Source organism: Alexandromys fortis, unplaced genomic scaffold (assembly GCF_014885135.2).
Source record: "Alexandromys fortis isolate MF-2015 unplaced genomic scaffold, M_Fortis_MF-2015_v1.1 scaffold_67, whole genome shotgun sequence".
Classification (NCBI taxonomy): Eukaryota; Metazoa; Chordata; class Mammalia; order Rodentia; family Cricetidae; genus Alexandromys; species Alexandromys fortis.
This window is the reverse complement of record NW_026067945.1, coordinates 1,653,379-1,674,543: the sequence shown is the minus strand read 5'-3', so window position 1 is coordinate 1,674,543 and position 21,165 is coordinate 1,653,379. Positions and strand designations below refer to the sequence as shown.

Here is a 21,165-nt window from a genome sequence, read left to right as displayed (position 1 = left end):
AAAAGAATCAAGAGAAGCTGAGAAGTCTTCAGAAAGTCACTAAGTCTGATCCTGAAATTAAGGGAAACGCGGCCTCGCAGGCGGAGAAGATAATTAGGAGAAAACAAGCCAAACCGACTCTGCCGGGATATCTGCGGCGGGCTTATCGCTCCTGCACAGGAAGTTCCTATAACTCCGCGATTGGGCTCATTTACATTTCTGCAACTCTGCCAGCACAGAACCAGCAAGAGAGGGCTGCCAGGAGCCACATTTGTCCCTTCAGGTGCCAAGGTGGCCTACACCCTAGAAGTAAGCATCCCAAGTCAGATTTCACTGCTACTGCCCTGACGACGTCACTGGCTCTATTAAATCTCTAGAAGTCTTCTAATCTTTATCTGGAAATATAACTTCATGATTAGGACAATCCTGGCTTCCTCCTCGGGGAGCCCCATCCACCACACCCTCACTATCTTTTCTCCTAACATCTTATTATGAAAATTTTCAAGCAGAGGGCTAAGTTGAAAGAGAACCATGTGCAGCAAACGGCCCCACCCCCACCATGCTATTCCACCAGAAGTCACCGCCATCCCCTCAGGGTTCTCTCCCTGAATCCACCCCTCCATCAGCACATTTATTCTCCGTGTGCTCACTACGGAGTGAAAGGCCACGTCAGCACACTCCCCGAGGAACACTTCCACAGCCACGTCCCTATCAAGAGCCCAATATTTACTTGGGTGTTTTTCTTCTTTTGAGGCAAAATGTACCTGTGAAGAATTGAGCATATGTTCACACCACATTGACTCAGATTGGTTATATATGTCATTATATATGTTCTTCAGACTATCAAGATTTCACCCCACCTACCAAGACATCACCCCGAGTGTCTGCGAGCCTTCCCGTCAACCCCCACCCAAGGCCGAGGCCCTCTACACCATTAGTGTTGTCTCTTCTACTGCTTTCTGCATATGGAATCACTGAGTTGTGGTACAAGGCTTTCACGTGGTGTGATGTTTGTGAGGCCTTTCTGGTTATGCAGACCCGTTGTCTGTTGCCTTCCTGTTGTTGTGTTTTTGTGTAACCTTGGCTATCCTGGATCTAGCTCTGGAGACCAGGATGGCCTCTGACTCAGAGACCCACCTGCCTCTGGGATTCAAGGTGTGTGCCACCACCATCCAGCCTGTCTGTTCCTTTTTACTGCTTGTTTTGTGTTCCGTTTTTCTGTCTACTTGTCTATGGATGATGCCAGCAAACTTAAAATTGCGATAAAAGTTAAATAGTCTGAGAGACCTCATAATCATCTCGTGGGGGCAAAAAACAGTACCCCAATATGCTGAAAACCTAGCACTGACAGATTGGCGATCCACTCTGACCAGAGATGCTTGCTGGCCTGAGTCTCTCGAGTGGGAAAACCATGACACTAGTTCTCCTAGCCACTGGGAAGGGCTGGTCATGTCATTTCTACCGCTGACATACCCTCTGTTGCTATGACAGGCTGACATAGAAATCACACGGGAATCAAGGCCAGCACACGCAGGGCATTTAAAATGAACTAGGTAGGCTTTGCAGAACACTATACTCTTGCTGGCCTTGTCCACTGTCCCTAATGACCCATGTGGCATCAGTTTCATGCCTATGATGCATGCAGGAACATGGCCCAGGCCCAAGACTTGCAACCTAATTCATGCAGCCTGACAGGGTGAGTCAAATAAAACAAACAAGACAGCAGGGAGCGGGGCAGCAACAAGCATGCAGGCAAGGCTCCTCCGCCTTGGGGAAAAGATATCCCAACGGCAGCACCCGCCACTAAAATCGGCTCAAAGTGATCTGTGTTCAGGATGGCCCTCAAGGATGCTGTGCCTCTGTCTTGGCATGATGACAAGCCAGGGCTGTCACAGCCGCTGGCACAGATCAGGCACAAAGGCACAAAAGTGACTAACTTCAGGAACCAGCGGCTGGAAAGCAAACCCAGTTTCAGGTCAGAAAAACACACTGGCTTTCAAATGCTTTGTTTTGTTTTTGTTTTTTGTTTTTGTTTTTGTTTCAGCTCTCCATAGCTGAACTCCTGGCACAAGAAGAGAACAGAAAACGCACCCATGCCTTACCGTGAAGACAGGGCCATGCGCAGGAGTTAGGGAATCACTATTAAGACCAACAGGACATAAACAATTGTGTGGTTTGTGACTCCTAGTTGCCCAACACAGGCAACATAATGACGTCAGTGTGTCTACACCTACAACAGAGTGACGTCAGTATGTCCACATCGACTCTGAGGATTCATCTGGGTTTGAAGTTGATTTAACGGGGTCTGAAGTTGATTTAACAGGAGACAGAACCAGTTTGGCTTCCTGATGTTTCTGAGGTGAGTAGGTGGGAGTGGGGGATTAGAAAATTATAACGACAATATTTTGTACAAGGACACTAACCTCTATGGAAAGAGACAGCAGCCATTCCCCCAAGTGAGCCTGGGTACGGCCTAGCTTGTATGAGGTCCTAGACTCCATCCACAGCATGCCAAAGCAAAACAATCTGTTTAAATGAAGGGCGGAGAGGATCTTGAACTGAGTCACTGGACAGAAGTTGGTTGAAGCCACTGAAAGGAACCCAGCTTTCTTATTTGGGCTAATAGTATCACATTCCTGCAAATGACACGGTAGAGGCTGTAAAGAAGGGTGTTAATGAGCTCTTGACAGAGTCAGGAATGGTTTCTTTTCAATTCAGGAAAAACAGGGCCTTATCGCAAGGAATATAAAGTGAGGGTTTTGTTTAGCTTTAAAAACCAATGGCATAAGATGGAGCTGTAAGGAGACTGAGGTCAGTGACAGCTAAGAATGGACTTACTTTTCTGTTAAAATCTGTTCTCAGACAGACACACCTAAATAAACTCCAGCTGAGACACAGGCAGGGATCCAGGCACATGGGGTCTGACAGACACTAAACCGCAGGCTTCTAGACTCTCGGAGAGGACATGCATAAAGCTAAAACTGGCATAGGAGGGGACTGCTGGGGGCACAGCCTGCCTGCCCCAGCCCATCTTTGTAGCTCAGGACTTGCCAGGTATCCTGCCAAGCTTGGAGACACTACACACCTTCACTGAACAAAGCCGGGAACTGATAAATACCCCTGCCATTGAATGCCATCAGATATGTGGCAAAGTCTCCACAGATCTACCCATCTTTCCTATCTTCCTTCCTTCTTCTCTCCTCCTCCCTTTCTTCCTTCCTTTTTTTTTTTTTTTTTTTTGAGACAGGCTGGCTAGTCTGGAATTCACTAGGTAGACCAGGTTAGCCTCAAACTCACTGCCTCTGCCTTCTGAGTACTAGCTGTCAGAACTTTAAAAAAAAATTATAGTGTGTGTGTATGTGTGTATGTATGTTTGTATGTGTGTATGTGTGTGAGAGAGAGAGAAAGACAGACAGAGTGTTCGCATGGAGGCCGAACGAGGGTGTCAGATCCTTCATGTGTTAGTTACAGGTGTTTGCAGGGAAAGTGGATGGTTTATAACAGTACCAGCATCTGAACTCTGGTCCTCCTGATTTGTATAGTAAGTGCAAATTACTTCATGTGCATGAATGTTTTGTCTGCATGTATGTCTGTGCACACCATTTGTGCCCCTGGGCTCATGGAGGCCAGAAGAGGTCACTAGATCCCGTGCACTGGAGTTAAGATCATTGTGAGCTGCCATGTGGGTATAGGAATGGAATCCAGTTCCTCTGGAAAAGCAGCCGGTGCTCTTAACTTCTGAGCCATCTCTCTAACCTCCACTAAATCCCTTTTCCCATCCAGAACTTTTCTTTCTCCAACCTCGCTCTTACCTAGCTGACTTTTTCCTTTCTATCTCTCCAAGGGCCCATTCCCGACCTGTTCTGCTTTGTCAGTGGGATGGCTGAGCCTTCCAGGCAGCACCACCAGGCCACCGAAGGCACTAGAAGGAGGCTGCATTCTCCATAGTGAGAGGCTCTGCTAACAGGTTCACCCACCTCTCTTCCCCACTCCCTCTGGAGCCCTTCCCTGAGATTCTCTACTTCTGAATGGGATGCTTCTGAATGGATCGTTTAGCTTTTGAATGGGATGCTGAGTGGGATACTGTCCCAACACCACCCCCTGTCCTGCTCCTCTGTCCAAAAACAAGTCCTGTGGGACCCTCAGATGTTACTGGCCACAAAGCCTTCCCTGAACCCCAGGTGAAAGTTCCTGTTCCCTGCTGTTGCGCAAACCAGCTCTGCACATTCCTCTCCAGTGGTTACTTAAGTTCCTGTTGGCTCTGGACAGGGATCTATCTAGACCTGCTCATCCCTGAAATACGCAAGGGGCGGGCCCAAGGCCTTGCACACAGTGGCATTCCAGGTTCTGTTTCAAAACACAACAGGCAAACAAACTCACTGAATCAGGTTCAAAGAAATTGCTGCAATGTTCTTTAAAAAAAAAAAAAAAGAGGAGGGTACTGATTCTCAAAATAAACAGAGTTTACCTACAAATTATTCAGATCAAAGGCAGACAACTCAACTGAAAAACTGGGCAACGGATATAAATGAGCAATTCAGAGAAGAATGGAAGTAGCGAACAGACAGGAGAAGAGACACGTGACTTTAGTTGCAGTTACAAAGAAAGCCAATGAAAGTAATCGTGTACGGGTATGGCTGGTAAGTATGGCGAGAGACCATCTTCACCCCAAATCAGGAATATCCACCTTCTCACAGTGGAGTCGGTATTAGTCGTCATCCACCTGCCTGGGAACCACAGCCAATGCCCCGGGCAAGGTGACATGCATATACAATGACACATCTCCTCAGTCTCTGGAACCAGGCCACCTTAGTCCCGATCTTGGCTCTGGCATTTACAACCTTACTACTTCTCCGTGTCTCCGTTTCCTCCTCTGTAAGATGTGGGTGACGGCACCTACCTCACAGGGCTCCTAAGCAGAGAAATGAGTCAGGACAAGGAAGAACAGGTGAAAAAAATCACCTGCCAGGGAACCAGGACCAGACAGGTGTCAGTGACTCTCCCTGATTATGCCATTTGTTCTTGCTATTATGTATCCCATGAGAAATTCTCATGCATGTGTCCAGAGAGGAATGAATAAGAGGGATCCTGGCAGCATGGAGTTAAGGCAAAGGAAGATCTGAAGGTAAATAGTGCAACAAGGTATCCATTGCAGCCACAAAAAGACAGAGCTACTTATAGTATCTAGAAAGCAGGCAGCTCGCCACTTCCAGGGTGGTTAAGATAGCTGGGTATTAAAAGGATGCTTCTTTGGATCCAAGTCCAATGTCCTGTATGTGCCGTGTTCATATTTAACAGAGACACATAGACTGAGATGTGCGCAGTGGTGATCTCAGGAGGAAGGAACAACTGGGATGAGCACAGCAAGGGCATTTTGGATTTTTTTCTTCTTTATACGTATGCACTAAATTTTTTCTCAGTGTTGGAAATTAAACCCAGTGCCTAGTGCATTTTAGACAAGTACTCTGCCATTGAGCTACCTCCAATCCTGTAATATTTAAAAAGAAATCTGTATGTTCATTTATTTTTATTTCATACATATGAGTGTTGTGTCTGCCTGTGTGTCTGGGCACCACATGTGCCTGGTACCTGCAAAATCAGAAGAGAGCTTCAGATCTGGGACTAGAGTTACAGATGGTTGTCACCTGCCATGGAGGTGCTGGGAATTGAACCTGAGTCCTCTGGAAGAGCATCAGGTACTTTTAACCACTGAGCCATCTCTACAGCTCCCAGTGATTTTTTTAAATAAAAAAATTCTCAATAATACCCTGAGATAAGTTGAACAAATATTTCCAAGTTCTACAAGGACAGAAAAGTGGGACAAGCCACCTGTCAATAGAGGTGTGAGCTGGTCAGTGGGGACAGAGAAGCTGTGGAGCCACCTCCCTACAAGGTCCTGGCATTCCAGACCAAGCACTCCCAGCACAAAGAATCCCTTGACCTGAATGTCAAGGAAATGCTGAGCAAATTATCTGCCAGCCACATAATGGCATACCACCCATTAAAAATTACAACAGAGAGTAGTTACTAACTTAGGAGGGATAATTTTCAAAACTATATAGTCTACTTTTGTATAAGTTATCTGTGTATATAGGAGCGTGTGTATGCACATATATTAGCACAAGTATGTGTGCATATGGACACCCAGTTCCAAAAATAACAAAAAGGCTGGGAAGATGGCTCAATGGGTGAAGCACTTGCTGTGTGAACGTGAGGACATGAGTTTGGATCCTCAGAACCCACATAAGGCTGGGTCCATCTGTAATCTCAACACCCCTACAGCAAGTCAGGAGTTGGCGACAGGATCATCTCAGATATTCTTGGGCCAGCTAATCTAACATTCATAACTGCAAAAAAGAGATCCAGTATGAAACAAGGTGGAAGTTGAAAACCAATGCCTGAAGTCATCCTCTGTGTACCACGTGAACCATGGCATGCACACATCCAAACCCAGACATTCCCACACACAAAGATTAAAATAAAAGACAAAAGGACATGGTCCAAATTTTAACCGTAATCATCTTTGGGTATGAGAATTATGGATGATTCCTATAGTTATCTGTCTTAAAGCCTTTCTACATTTAATTTTTTTTATTCCATTGACTGCACAGCACCACTGCAATAGATGCAGACTATGAGGCTTTATAGCCCGGCTATGCAATAGATGCAGACTATGAGGCTTTATAGCCCGGCTGTGCAATAGATGCAGACTATAAGGCTTTATAGCCCGGCTGTGCCACCCTCAGTGCAGCCCTGGGTCCCCACCAGGATTCCTCTTACCTCTAGCTTCTACTTTCTGACTCTAATGCTTAGTACCATTATAGTGGGAACACAAAGTCTGCCAGGCTGGGTGGTATACACTAAGCTGGGGGGTATATATATACCAGGCCGGGAGGATATACACTAGGATGGAGGGTATACACTAGGATGGGGGTACACACTAGGATGGAGGGTACACACTAGGATGGGGGTACACACTAGGATGGGGTATACACTAGGATGAGTGTATACACTAGGATGGGGATATATACTAGGATAGGGGTGTACACTAGGATGGGGTATACACTAGGATGGGGTATACACCAGGATGGGGTATACACTAGAACGGAAAGGTATACACTAGAACAAGGAGGTACACACCAGGATGGGGAGGGTATACACCAGGTGGATATATACACTATGATGTGGAGGGTACACACTAGGAAGGGAGGGTATACACCAGAATGGGGAGGTATATACCAGAATGGGGAGAGTATACAACAGGATGGGGAGGGTATACACCAGGGTGGATATACACACTATGATGGGGAGGTATACACTAGGTTGGAGAGTATATACTAGGATGGGGGTTATACACTAAGCTGGGAGGATATACTCTAGGCTGGAGAGTGTAAACAAGAAACCTTCCCTGCACTTGAAATTCAGGGATCCATTATAAAAAAAATGCTGGTCTAGGGCTGGGGTGTGGCTCAGTGGTAGAGTACTTGCCTAGCACATGTAAGGCCCAAGGGTTTGATCCTAGGCCATGCTGGTCTGCCTTCATTCCTGCATAGATAAGCCTTTGATGTAAGTTCTGGGCCAGAGGCTTGATAAGAAGGGAGGATCCCAAGTACAAGGCACCCTCACTTAGCAGGGCCACAAAGCACCTTCCCAGGACACCGCCCTTCCTCCCCAACCTTCCTGACTGGATTACAACCCTCTGCTCTTAGCTGTTGGAAAACCTGACTCAAGCCCCCACTGGCTCATTTATCACCTGCTCTCAGTACCTCTCCTAACAGGGCTGGCACGGCCAGAGTAGGGCCCACAAGTCAGGCTGCCAAGCGATTGGGTAGACATCCACAAACTGTAGTAAATTACTCAGCCTCTCTGGGGGCCAATTTGCCCAGCTGTGTAGTGAAGTTAATATCAGGACTCTAGGGATTGCCAGCAGCATTTGGTGGCTAGTAAGGACCAGCTAAAAGCTGAATGGTGACAGTCACGCTGGGAGCGGCGTCCACTGACTAAGCTGCCGTCTAAATACAGTCACACCAGAGGCACAGTGTAGTCAGGATCTGGACTGCCACTCCAAAGATTAAAACCTTCACAAAAGACTCCTGCTGAGGCTTGGGGTAGACCAGACTCTCTATACCCGTCATTATTTCTTCCACCTCAACTTCCTGGCCCTGTGGTTTTCTTCCTGTCCCTGGTCCACTTAGGAGCAAAGGAGTCACCTTTATTTTGAGACACCAGCCTGGATCCCTGGGTACTGCCAAATGTGTCAGCTCTACCCTGTAGTAGCCACATGGCAGGGAGGACTGAGGTTATTCCTCAGCCTTGATTTTTAAGTCTCTGCAGGTGGCGATGAAATCATGGAGCGAGACCGAGTGATGGAGAACACGCCACCCAGCAGCAAGGTACCAAGAGATGTCACAGGATAGAAACCCCTACATGTCCTTGACAGTTACAAACCTAGAACTCAACAGAAACCGTGACAATGAAGTCAGGGAATGGCATCAGGAAACCACCAATCCCGGAATAAAAACGCTGTGAAGGTTTCAGGAGGACTGAGCCTGCGTGCCAGGAAGCAGGCCAGGTCATGAGAGTTTAAGCTACTACTATACTTATGCTGCAGTCCAGGGAGAAGACAGACACGCTCGCTCACACACTCTGGGTGGACAGTTCAACCCTGTCAGCAGGAGACAGGTCAGAAAAGACCATTCCAGCCAGTCCTCGAGGATGATGCGGTTCTCTGGGGAGATCAGATAGAGAATGTGAGCAATAAGAAACAGCAGATGTAAAGAAAGAGCCGGGTAAGGTTTCCAGAACATCAAAGTTCTGCCCCTACAGAAGCAAATAGGAAGGAGCTAGGCTCAAGGTTATGCAGGGGGCAGGTGGGCACCTCACCGGGGCTGTGTGTACGGCCCTACACGGGAGCCTCTGACGGCTTGAAAGCAGGGAAGGGACAATATGAGGCTTGTGGTTCTAAAGATCCTTCCGGTTGGGGGGGGGGCGGTGTCCAGGCTAAGAAGGGAGTCAGGGAAGCAGGGCAGCAATTCAGGTGTTAGCAGAGTGTAAACACGGGCTGGCCTGGGCTGTGGCTGCTGGCTTGAGGGGTGAGGGATGAGAGGCCATGGAGGCAGGCTGGCAGGGACTGTACCTAGGGGCTGCCAATACCAGGGAAAGGAAAAATCCAAGGAAATACCCTGGTTTCTGGCCTGGAGAGCAGGGAAAGAGACAAGGTGGACAGAAGGTCAGGTTTGGGGGTATAGGGTACCCCAAGGAGTTCTGGAGAGGGTTCTGAATTACACAGTGGCTCTCTCTCTCTCTGTGTCTCTCTGTCTTTCTCTCTGTCTCTGTCGTCTCTGTCTCTCTCTCTCTCTCTCTCTCCTGGTGATCAGATCACACAGGTAACCTAGGCCTCTCCTGGGCAAGTAGGATGTTCTGTGATCATTGCTGAGACTATCACCAGCAGGACTAGAAACCAAAGGGGGAAAGTGTGGAAATTCGGGTTCCTTCAGCAACACAAGGGATTTGTTTACCCCGCGGCAGGAGCGGCCTGGCTGGCCATTGAAAACTTGGCCCTAATCAACAAGGGCTCGATGACTACTGATGATGGCCAGTGGCAGAAATTCAAGAGTCCCCATGAGGGTCCAAGAGCTGACAGTGATGGCCCCTTCCTGGTCCAGTTCAGCAGGGGACATGTGCAGCGCACCACTGCAGAGTAGCGAATCTGGCCGGACCTCAGGGCCCTGCAGGGCCCTGCGGGGTGCGGCTTGTTTGTGCCCAAGCGGCCAAAGGGGAGACAATGAGACTATTTCTTCCCCTCTGCGGTGCCACCATCTCGACACTGAGGGCATTGATGGGCTGGTTACTATGGGAACCCCAGGCTGCCGATCCCATCCCACCAAGTGTGAGGCTCCCAACAGCTGATGGCTATTCATCCTGGTTCCCTGCAGGACCAGACAGAGGCCCATCACCATCTTCAGAGGCACGAGGACACCGGGAAGATGCAGGATTCGATGGAACGATAGGACCTGTGGGATAGGAGGCATGCATGGCACTGCCAGAAGACGCGGGGCTCTCAGCTCAGTGTGGAGCTGACCTGACCCAGAAGCATAGGACAGTGTCCCAGGAGGGTGCCCTCATGCATATGCACACACAGGGGTGAGTGAATCTGAAAAGCAAGAGATTAAAATAAAAAGGCAGTGGGAGAGATGTTCAATAAAATAAGGGCTAGGCCCTGACCTTGCTTGGCTCTGTACGAAAAGACTCAACTCACAATCTCTACAAGGACTCACGCGTCCCAGCTGTGGGCTACTTCTCAGTCACTAGAGATGCTGGTAGAAGCGGAACTGACCTCAGAGAAAGAACAGCCAGGAGACCGACTTCAGACTCACCAGAAAGCCCAGAGTCTAAGTGGCAAACAAACCAGCAAGCCATAATCATCATCAGTGATGATGACAGTGACGAGGAGCCCAGAGGACAAATGCGTCCTTGGGGCTGGGGCACTCAGGGGAGGGCTGCTGGCAGAATCAGCAGCGGAGCTGCGAAAGATGAGGGATGGCTAGGAGGGCGAGGCCCGTCCAAGGCAGACAGGGTAGCGTGAGGAAGCCTAAAATTCTAAGGAGTGCGGTTGGAACTGGGGTGGAGGCAGTGGTGAGGCAAAGATTCTGTACACCTGCAAGTGGAGTGGGGGTGTGGGTGGGGGGCTGGCACAGTGGCAGGAGCAGCCAGGGCTCTCAGAGCCAGTCAGTCTGTGCTGAGAAGGGATCAGTTAGAAAACAAACAGATGTGAACACGTGACTTTAATCCCAGCACTCAGGAGGCAGAGGTAGGCTAATCTCTATGAGTTCGAGGCCATCCTGGTCTACAGAGCGAGTACCAGGACAGGCTCCAAAGCAAGAGAGAAACCCTGTCTCAGAGAAACCAAGAAAAAAAGAAAAAGAAAAAGAAAACAGATGTGAGCAACTGGAGCCAGAGGCAGCTCCCAGGCCTCTAGTTCAGGCACCAGACACAAGAAGGTGAGTTTTACAGCTAAGGATGCCCGGCTGATAATGTACAGTTAGAGTGACTAAGTGTAGCATCCTGGGGCTAGGGGGACAAAGTTTAGTGTTTTAAATCCATAGAGAGATGTAAGCTTCAATGCTAAGAAGCCCCACTGTCCCTATACAGAACAATGGGACACACAGCACAGCGCACATGCATATACACACAGCTAACATGCAGCACGGCACATGTCTATACACACAGCTAACATGCAGCACGGCACATGTGTATACACAGGTAACACGCAGCACAGCACATATGTATACATATAGGTAACAGCACAGTGCATATGTGTATACACACAGGTAACATGCAGCATGGCGCATATGTGTAAACACAGGTAACACGCAGCACAGCACATGTGTATACATACAGGTAATAGCACAGTGCATATGTGTATACACACAGGTAATGTGCAGCATGGTGCATATGTGTATACACACAGGTAACGTGCAGCATGGTGCATATGTATATACACACAGGTAACACGCAGCATGGCACATATGTGTATACACACAGGTAACACACAGCATAGCACATATGTGTATACACACAGGTAACTTACAACACAGCGCATATGTGTATACACACAGGAGTACCAGGTGGACAGGAGGAGAAACACTGACTGTAGCTTCATTAGCCACTCACTCGGTTGTTTATTTCACCAGGAATTGTAAGGCTTCCAGTGAGAGGGTGGCTGCCCTTGACTGAGAAGAGCCGGGGTCTACCTGTCAGAGGTGATGAAAGTGGAAAATGAGCCACTGAGTGCGGTTGGTCAATCATGGGTTTGTCAAACTCTAATTGGACCAAATGCCTCATGGTTGGTAGATAATATCTTCCTACAGGGCTGACATAAGGTTCCCCAAGCAAGGACACCCACACAAGAAACATCCCTCAGCGTGAGGCAGGGCTTCTGGTCAGCCCCGAGGTCACTGGGGAGCAGGTGTAGAGAACTGCTGTATGCAGGTCCTGGGAGGAGGGGAGATTCCTGTTCAGCATGGGCTAGGCTGAGGAGGGCTCAAAAAGTTACCGTCTTTGCACATGCGAGCGATCCAAAGAAGCCTGGGATGCTCCCAGGACAGCAGGGAATTGCCAGACATTGGAAAACAGTGTCTGGCCAGCCCTTGTGTGGCCCTCTGGCCACCCAAAATGCAAGGCAAACTGAGCTCCCAGTGTCTGCAGCTTCCCTCACCCTGTATCTACGGCTGTGTTTCTGATGGGCTCCCTGGAGTCAGCCTGGAAGACACTTGAACACTTGCAGTGGGCTGGTCAGCTAGCCAGGTGCTCAGGCCCCATTCCATGTCTGCCTTTGGACATTGCCATTTGGGGCCCTCCTGGCAGCTCCATACACCAGGCAGATCAGCTCTGGTCACTGCTATCCACCCAGCCCCAGTGATTCAGGAGGGCGGCCTAATCCATGAAAGCCTTGTCCACTAAGTAGAGATGCCAAATCAGATGGAACGACACAAGCTTCAAGAATCCCAGCCTTGTCTGGGCCCCCAGTGTACACCCAGGACCTCTAACACCAAGACAGCCTGTGACCAAAAAGCAGTACAAGAACTAGGTCACAGATGACTGGGACTGTGAGCTTTACCTGGCAACCAGTTCTGGCCCACTATTCTAACACCTGGTTAAGGCTTCAGTTGGTTCATCGTGAGAACAAGTTGTCCACGGCCCAAGAGTCCTCTGCTGACAAATGAGTTCCACAGGCTTACCTGAAATTCTGGGCCAGGGATGGCCTGCTCACTAGCTATTTTAAGGAACACTATTTAGGGCAAGTTCAAAATCATTTAAGGCTCTTAGATCTTTTCGGGCCTTGGCAGCCAGCCTGCTCTTTTTATGTTCAAACTCAGAACTAACAAATTAGCTCAATACCCCAGGCAAAGCAACAGCGCAAGGGGAAGTACGGTGTCAGAACGCGACCCGTCAGCTGAACACCACTCATGAGCATCCAGGAGCTGTGGATGCCTTGCTGCTGCTCCAAGCGCGGAGAAGACCGTGCTGCATGCCCAGCCCGTCTACGAGTCGTCAGTGTCAAAGATAACCATGTACATGGGCTGGAATGAGGGGCCTTCTGCCAAGAGACAGCGGGGGAAAGAAAGGAGTATGGCAGAGGGGATGGGTAATGGCTGGGAGCCAGAGTGCTTGGTGCTTGGTGCTTGGTGCCGCTCTATCCAAATACCCTGTGATCTGCGGCCAGGCCTATGTTCACTGAGTCACTATTTCCTTGACAAGTGGATGAGCCCTGCCTGGGAGGTCTTAAGGCAGGGCCTTCTTTTTCTTTTTTCTTTTTTTTTCTGAGACAGGGTTTCTCAGCGTAGCCCTGGCTGTCCTGGAACTTGCTCTGTAGACCAGCCTCGAACTCAGAGATCTGATGGGATTAAAGGTGTGCACCACCACTGCCCAGCTCAAGGCAGGGGCTTCTTAATCCAGGCCCAAAGGCACCTCGGGTGTCCATGGATGTGCTTCAGGCAGTCCAAGAACGCTGTGGCATGTGGGTCTAATATACACTTTTCCTTTTTCCCCTCTTTAACATTTTATGTATAGATGTATATGTGGACAAGTATGCATGTATGTATGCATGCTGTAAGCAAGCAGATGCAGATCATATGTAGTGTATTCTGACTTGAAAAAGAATGTAACGTGCCTGAATATAATGTGTACATAAGCCAGACACATTTCTCTCAGTGCAGGCATTCTCTGGTACCCACAGATACCACAAACAAGGATGCTCATCTCCCTATACAAATGATAGGGTGTTTGTAAAGAGCATCCTCCCACGCGCTTTATATCATCGCTAGATTACTTATGACACCTGATCCCATGTGGACTTGTGCACAGAGCTGCTCTGTAGTGCTCAGGGAGGAACAAAAGGTCTAGTCTGTCCATGTCACACACAAGCATTGTCTCCTGAGTGGTTTAACCCAGTGTAGACTAAGACCAAGAATGAGAAACCTGAAGTCACAGAGGACATTCATGTGCACCTTGAGACTCTGACTAAGAGTACTCATTAGTTTTTCAGAGAACCCAAGTTCGGGTGGCTGACAACTGACTGTAACTCCAGTCCCAGGGGCTCTGACCTCCATGGGCACCACGCACACATATATTCATGTGTGCAAAACACTCCCATAATAAAGGAAAATAAATAAGTCTTTAAAAATTAAAAAATAAAAAGGCTGGGTGGTGGCTGTGCATGCCTTTAATCCCAGCACTCGGTAGATAGGTGACTCTCTGTGAGTTCAAGGACAGCCTGGTTTACAGAGCAAGTTCCAAGACAGCTAGGGTTACACAGAGAAACCTTGTCTTGAAAAAACAAGGAAAAAATTTTTTTAAAAGATTGAGAAAGCTACAAGTCTTCCCCTTCTTAGAAGCCATTATAAACTGGAATTTGAAGCAAGGATGCTGCCTAGACTTCTAAACTTTTGCTATCCTTATATTCATCTACCAATAATACGGTATGTTTTGTTTTTAAAAGTTCACGTAAATATTGCATACCCAAAACTGCCCTTAAGATTCGATGCTGATTGAATGGTTGACCTGTGTATCTCAACTATGCATCTGTAGCCCTGTCTAGTTATTCCACGGCGTGACTATTTTGAGTCACTCCTTCTCTCTTCTGGTGGACGTTTAGGCTTCTTTCCCCTCATTTATGTAAAGGACAGAAAGTCTCACGGGCCGTCTCCTCCTAGTCTCCCTGTCCACACAGCAAGTTTCCCGGAATGAGCCTTCACTCAGAGTAGCTCATGCAACATGTCTCACCATGGCGCCAAAATGCTCTCTGCAGTACACGTCAGTTTCCACCAGTAGCAGCAAGAGGTCTCGGGGCTCCACATCCTTGCCAACACTTGACACCGTGCAGGGTTTGCCACCCTGATAGGTGCGCAATAGTGTCACCGTGGCCTTCTGGCCGCTCCCAGCCAGCCTAAGCATCGCCTCTTCATGGGCCATTCACTTCCTCTGCTCACCCACTTCTCTGCTCTTCTACTGAGCATTTATCATTTTCCTCATTAATCTGTAGTTTTAAAAGTAATCTGTGTTCTAATTTTCTGTTCTCTAACCACATTTCCTAGTCTGCCGCTTTCTGAAAAGTCTCAGAGGACTTTTCTTTGCACAGAATTTTTGTTTTGGAGTATCCATCTCTTCCTTTGGCTTATAAACTCTGGTATTTATTAAAAATTTTAATCAAAAATGCAGACTAAGAGAAACCTCGAACTAGCAGGAGAAGAAGCAATGTCTGTGGTTAGGAGCGCCATGAGGGCCGTAAGTGCCAAGGTTCTGAAGCTCAGGCTACTGGTTGCTCCTTTAGACTTCAAGATTGAGAATATTAAAGTAGTTACTATTTGCCCATTTTTTAATCCTAAATTCAACTATATTCTGTTTAAGACCTTGCCTCCTTTCTTAGTATCATAAGGGTAGGACATTATAATTTTCTAAAAGTCTTATATGCACGCTCAGGTCTTTAAATCCCATCTAGAATTTAACATTGTAGAGTGTGGGCTAAGAATCTAATTGTTTCTCCATGTGGACAGTCAGTTCTTCCAGAACCACTTATTAACTAAATGGTCCATCGTTCCTCGTCCATTTGCAACTCTTCCGTTGGCATGCACAGGCTCCCACGCACACTTGGCTTTGAGTCCCTTCCATGAATGGGCAGCACCATCGCTGGGCCAGTTCCCCTCCTCGCTCTTCCTTCCCAGACTTGTCTGAGGGACATCTTGGACCTTACTACACCATATGAATTCTCTACTTTATTTGTGAATTCTACAGACAGTTCAATCCCACAGGGATTTATGGGATTACAGTGGATTAATAAATGGGGGGGGGCAAAGAATTTTTCAGGGCTAGGGGTGTGGTTCTAGCATGCTCCATCTGCAAGACCTCAAAGCCAAAAAAAAACAACGCTTTATTGTTCAGTCCATAAATTCTCCCCTCTAACTTACTCATCTCGAAGTATCTCACAGCTTTTATGCTGGGATGCCCTACAATTTCTCTCGGCTTCTATGTGCCGAGGTACAGGTAGTCAGTGTTCTAGGAGCCCATTCAGCTCCCTAATGAGTTCACACAGCTAATCTCAAGGTTCCTGTCCGTTACCCATATAGTTACATCAGACGAGCACACATGTGCACTCCACAGGACACATGTGGAGATCAGAGAACAACTCTGAGAGTCGGTCCTCTCTTTCCACCACGTGAGTCCCACAGATTGGGTTCAGGTCACCAGACTTGGCAGTAAGCACTTTAACTACTCGCTGAGCCGTCTCGCTGGCCCGTAACTTGGATTTCATATTAAAAACAAACTTGTTGCATTATCTGGAATGATGCCTAGAGAGGAAAACAGTGGCTAGCCTGTCTCTATTCAATTCATATTTGTTCATGGAAAGGGATGGAACCAGTATGAGACCGAACGAGATGCGTAGTTTAAGGAAGGTGACTAATTGTTGGCCTAAGTTACCTGTGGGTCATGTTAAATAAATCAGATCAGGTTATCAATTGATTGACAGTAAAACAGAATGTCAGAGAACAGCCTGATGGATGGACAAGAAAGCCAAGGCTGTGACTCAGGCAGGTAGAGAACAGAACACTAATTGCCCATTAAGAGTTTGGAAGAGGAGAATCACACAAAGGCGTTCTCTGAGGAGGGAACGCAGCAAGAGGCAAAGGCGGTCATCACAATGGCAGAGGTTACGGGTTACCGTGTGAACACAAACAGCCCCCTCGCACGACTCCCACCCCATTGACTCATCTATAAAGCAAAACTAAGAACATCCATGTCTTATTCGTGAGTCACAAGTTCTCCTTGTGAAAATGGTTGAAAATGGCAATAAGGTATTTTAGGAGCTCTTAGTAAGGAGACAGAGGCCGGAAAGATCCGGGCCTTTTCCACATTAGCGGTGCACTTAAAGGTGGGAAAAGAAAAGCAGGCTTGGGAAGAAAGAGTAACAGGGCTCTCCTTGAGGATTACAAAAGACAGCGCCGACCCCCAACCCAGTCATCTTTCAGTTCGAAAATGTCCCCTATCGTGTCCCTACCAAAACCAGGCCTACCAAGCTGAGGGACAGGCCCCGTGGGGTGTGTGGCTGCACTGTCCAGAGAGACCTAAAGGGCCACCCAATAACCTCTCGGGGTGATGAGATGCATGCCTCAAGAAACTTCTTGCCCACAGGCAAAACCGGGAGCACAAACCTTGTTCATATGAAACTCAGCCAGACACAGAAGATTCAAAGCCTGCATGGCCAAGGGGTGGACAGGTTATTATGGGGTGGGGGCTAGGAGTGTGTGTGACAGGAAAGCCCCAAGAGAGAGCTAACTGTGCCTCTCTGCCTCTTGCAATGTAAAGCTCAGAGTTCAACTTCACCTCCTCTTTGCTCATTTAATTATAGGAACCCAAATCCCAGGTACTTTGTAATTTACCATCCAGTTTAAGAATCACTTTCAGCTAAGACAAATTGCTGGGCCACCTGGGCAGAACAACAAGCGGTAGGAGTCAGGAGCCAACAGGAGAGCTGTCTTCAACCCAGTTAGCCCCGGAGATTTGACAGCTACAGAAAGCAATGCAGCCAGAGCCACAGCCCCGGAGATTTGACAGCTACAGAAAGCAATGCAGCCAGAGCCACCAATAGGCAAAAAATCTTAACTCTTAGGATGTCTGAAGACACAAAAAGTTGATCACTTCTTTTGGATAAACCCTGACCTGCCCCAGGAACTAAGTACACATAGCAGAGTTTCCCCTCTCAGGAGGTCTTCCACCTCACAACAAGAGCTGGAGAAATGTCATTTTGATCAGGACCACGGCACACTTTGCTGGCTTCTGTCACAGATAATGATGAAACTAGTTTTAACACCGCCTGGTCCTGCAGTTTGAGTTATGAGGCCACACTCCCTTCATTCACTTGGTTCTCCTGAGGGTGTAGTTTGCCGATCTGTAACGGTGCTGGGAGCTCTCCTGGTGGGACGGTACACTTGAGCCTGTTGAGGCCCAACATGGGCCATAAATAGAGATCAACCCTCCTGGTTGCCTATCCCTCTGCAGGGCTGCATCAGGAAAGAGTGCCCTATGTTGGCAGTCTTTGGGAGCCGCACTGACTTAGTACCCAAACTTGGCTTCTCAGGATAAATGACAGCCAGTCTATACCTCCAGGGGTGGGAGAAAGGGCATTCCATGACTAGCGCCCTGCTTCTGAACATCCACGAGGTCACCTCATCAACCTCAGGCAGTACAAAGGTCACTACCTCTACGGCTGAACAAGTCAAGAAGTGACATGTCCAAGGTCATGCATGCAGTAGTGTGCAGAGAGCTGCCGTTCTAGCTACAGCTGGAGCTCAAAGCAAAGCAACCATCCTCTCTGCCTAGAGAGGTTTTAAGTGCAGAGTCCAGCTTTCAACCATCCGGCAGCTTCTGGGTGCTGCTTTCCCCCTGACCTAAACCTGACTTCTGGGCACAGACACCAGCGCGCCACGCCATGGGAAAGCCAGTCCCTGAGTTGCCGGCCACGCTCAAGTCGCCCAACCAGCGCCTGACTGCCTTGGCGCGCGCACCTAGCTCAGAGCCCCGCGCCACCCGTCGAGGGCAGAGTAGCCTGAGAGGCGGAGCTTGGGCTCGGGAGGCCACAGGGAATTGAGTGGACGCTGAGGATGGCGCGGGTTGGCAGAACGCAGCGACCCCTTGGGCGTCCACTCCAGAGCGGCTGGGCAGGTGTCGGCGCCCGGTCAGGGCTTCTGAGGCCACACTTCCGAGTGCGAGTGCCCGGCGACACCGCCTGGGGACCCACGGCCTCGGGCCCTCCCGCGGGACGGTCCACGCAAGTCACCACGTCCTCCCCGCCGAGTGTCCCACGGCACTCCCCGCGAATCCCCGCAGGGCACCCCCGCCGTCTCCAGCGGTGCGGGCCGCCTTCCCACGCGGCGCCGCCGGCGGCCGAGCTGGCAAGGCGCTCCCTCGCGCGTGGCCGCCGGCGGCCGGGAAAGTTTGGGGCGCGCGGGGCCGGCGGTACTCACCTGGCCCAAGTTGAGGTAGCCGTGCGCCGCAGCCACGCGGTCCGCCGCTCCGGGGCCGCCCAGCACTTGCACTGCCCAGTGGTTGGTGTAGACGGGGCGCGGCGGCGGCGGCGCGGAGCAGGCGGCGGGCAGCGCGAGCAGAAGCAGCCAACGCCAGGGGCGCAGTGTGAGCGGCGGGAGCCCGTGCCGGCCGGCGTGCCCGGCGCCTCGCGCGACATCGGTGGCCCGGGGCGGCGGCCGGGACCCGGGCGCTGGCGGCGCGCGCGGAGGCATGGCAGCGGCAGGCTCGCGCGGCGCCCGAGCGGCGAGTGCGCCGGGGGGTGGGGAGCCGCCTTTTAAAGCCGCTCCGCGCCGGGGAAGCGCCGCCGCCGCGGGCGGGAGCCGGGGAGGAGGAGGCCGCCGCGGCGCGTTCCCGCCCGCGCGGCCCGGTGGCGCCCCTGGGCCCGCGCTCGTGCGGCAGTCTCCCGGCCCGCCCGCAGTTCGGGGGCCGGCGCAGGGGAGGCCCGAGACTTTGGGGCTCTCGGGACACGGCGCCGTTCGAAGTGGCAGCCTCGGCGCCCCGCACGTACTGCTAGGAACCGGGAAGGCCCTGGGCATCCCACGTGAGTTCCTTATATCCCCAAGGAGTTGACTTAGGTCGGCACATTTCTACCGGTTGCGCCCCTGGAGGCTGAACTCACCTGCTGGGGTCCCCAAGGCTAGACAGCCTTGCTCAACTTAGCTGTGGCAGTGAACTTGGAAATGTGTCCGAATCTTAGGGGGAAAAGATTCCAGGGAAAGAAACACTGGGGTGTCCCAGCACCTGGCCTGACCTGAAGACCACAATGAATGGTGAAAAGGGAATGTGGAGGACTTAGCTGGAGTCCGCAAGAGATTTGGGGACACAGCGTCCACACAGGGCTGAGGTTGCTGCATAACTAGGAAGGCTATGCAGGTGAACCCCATAGCTGTGCAGTCAGTATCTGTGCAGTAACCGCTCAGTATTTGTGCAGTCTTTGGCATTTTTCTGTCTTCGCTGGGCCTGTAAGATGAGGGTAACAATAGCATCTACCCATCTGGCTGGTTTGAGGATGTCAGTTCTTCCCTTGCAATCAGGGACAATGTTTGTTTTGATGAGCCCAGGAACTGCCGCGTGGCTGGTATTAGATTGTGTACACTCTTAAAAGTACTCGGTGATCTAGGACCAGTCAATAGGAAAGTGAGTTGACTTCTCTTCACCGTTCCTCCTGCAGCAGCCTAAAAGAACTGTGGGTGCTTTCACGGGGTGAACAAGCAATGACGAGAGGCCAGGATAGCTGCCACCCTCGGAGGAACCCACTGGTCCCAAATGCCCCCACGCTGGAAGAAAACCTTCAGCCAGATTAGTGCAGGAGGGGAAACGGGAAACAAAACAACGAAACAAGGCAGTGAAAGCCTTGAGACAGGAAGGAAGTCGCTTCACCGATGCTCAGGTTCCAAGAACAGCTGGTTCCCGTTCTGGCGCTGTTTGGCGTTGGCTTGCCAGAGTGAGTCTATAGCAGGGTGGATAGGGCAGAAATGAGAGGGAATACAGGAGAGAGGGGAAGCAGGATCGACAGAGGGCCACCTGAAGTCCTTTCCAGCCTCCCTTTCAAGAGTCCGTGGGTCTTATATTCCACATGACTGTACAAGCACACGTCACCCTAATGAAGGTGGGAGAAGGGAAGGAAGTATGGTGGAAGGCCCAGCCAGGACAAGCCAGATTTATGCCAAGGGCCCCTTATAGCACCAGGGGCCTTCACTCTTCTTCCTCAGGTCATGACTGACCCTGCTGTCCCTAGCCAGATCCACCCTGTGTTGCAGAAAAAAAAAAAAAAAAAAAAGACCTGGGTCAAGGTCTGAATGCTCCTGGTCCCCCTGCCTGCTGGAAAGATGTGAGGCCATCACACAAAGTGGCCAGCGCTAGAGGAGAACACTCCACACCTGTTGGACAAAAACAGCACCCAGAGCCTTCAGCCTGCTTCTGTCCAGCCATGTGGCCCCTTGCGAAGTCACTGGATGGAGGAGGGTGGAGTCTGAGCACCCATGCTATTCCTTTTCAGCGATCCACCTGGACAACTTGAGTCCCCGTTCTGCCTCATAGCCCGCTTGAAGACCCTGCACGGTGCACATACTCTGGATGATACGGAGCGCCCCATACCTCCCAGGA

At 50.1% G+C, this 21,165-nt stretch overlaps 1 protein-coding gene and 1 long non-coding RNA gene across 4 annotated transcripts in view; one reads left to right on the top strand and one right to left on the bottom strand.

The window, feature by feature from the left end:
• The window catches only part of Pcsk6 (proprotein convertase subtilisin/kexin type 6), a 192,935-nt gene extending 173,576 nt beyond the window's left edge, over positions 1-19,359 (bottom strand). The window contains exon 1 of one of the 2 annotated variants that reach the window (XM_050149192.1): positions 18,999-19,359. In XM_050149192.1, the coding sequence (XP_050005149.1) occupies positions 18,999-19,271 (273 nt within the window). In that variant the 5' untranslated portion in view covers positions 19,272-19,359. The remainder of the gene's footprint in view (positions 1-18,998) is intronic. The other variant, XM_050149191.1, reaches the window with a different exon arrangement.
• LOC126505945 (uncharacterized) lies at positions 1,717-10,253 on the top strand. Of its 2 annotated transcripts, XR_007593015.1 has the most exons (4): positions 1,717-2,338; positions 3,824-3,946; positions 4,463-4,619; positions 9,915-10,253. It is a non-coding gene; the product is annotated as an uncharacterized lncRNA (long non-coding RNA). The 2 variants fall into 2 exon arrangements; XR_007593016.1 differs by lacking the exon at positions 3,824-3,946 and having other exon boundaries at positions 9,915-10,251.
• Positions 19,360-21,165: the final 1,806 nt, after the last annotated feature.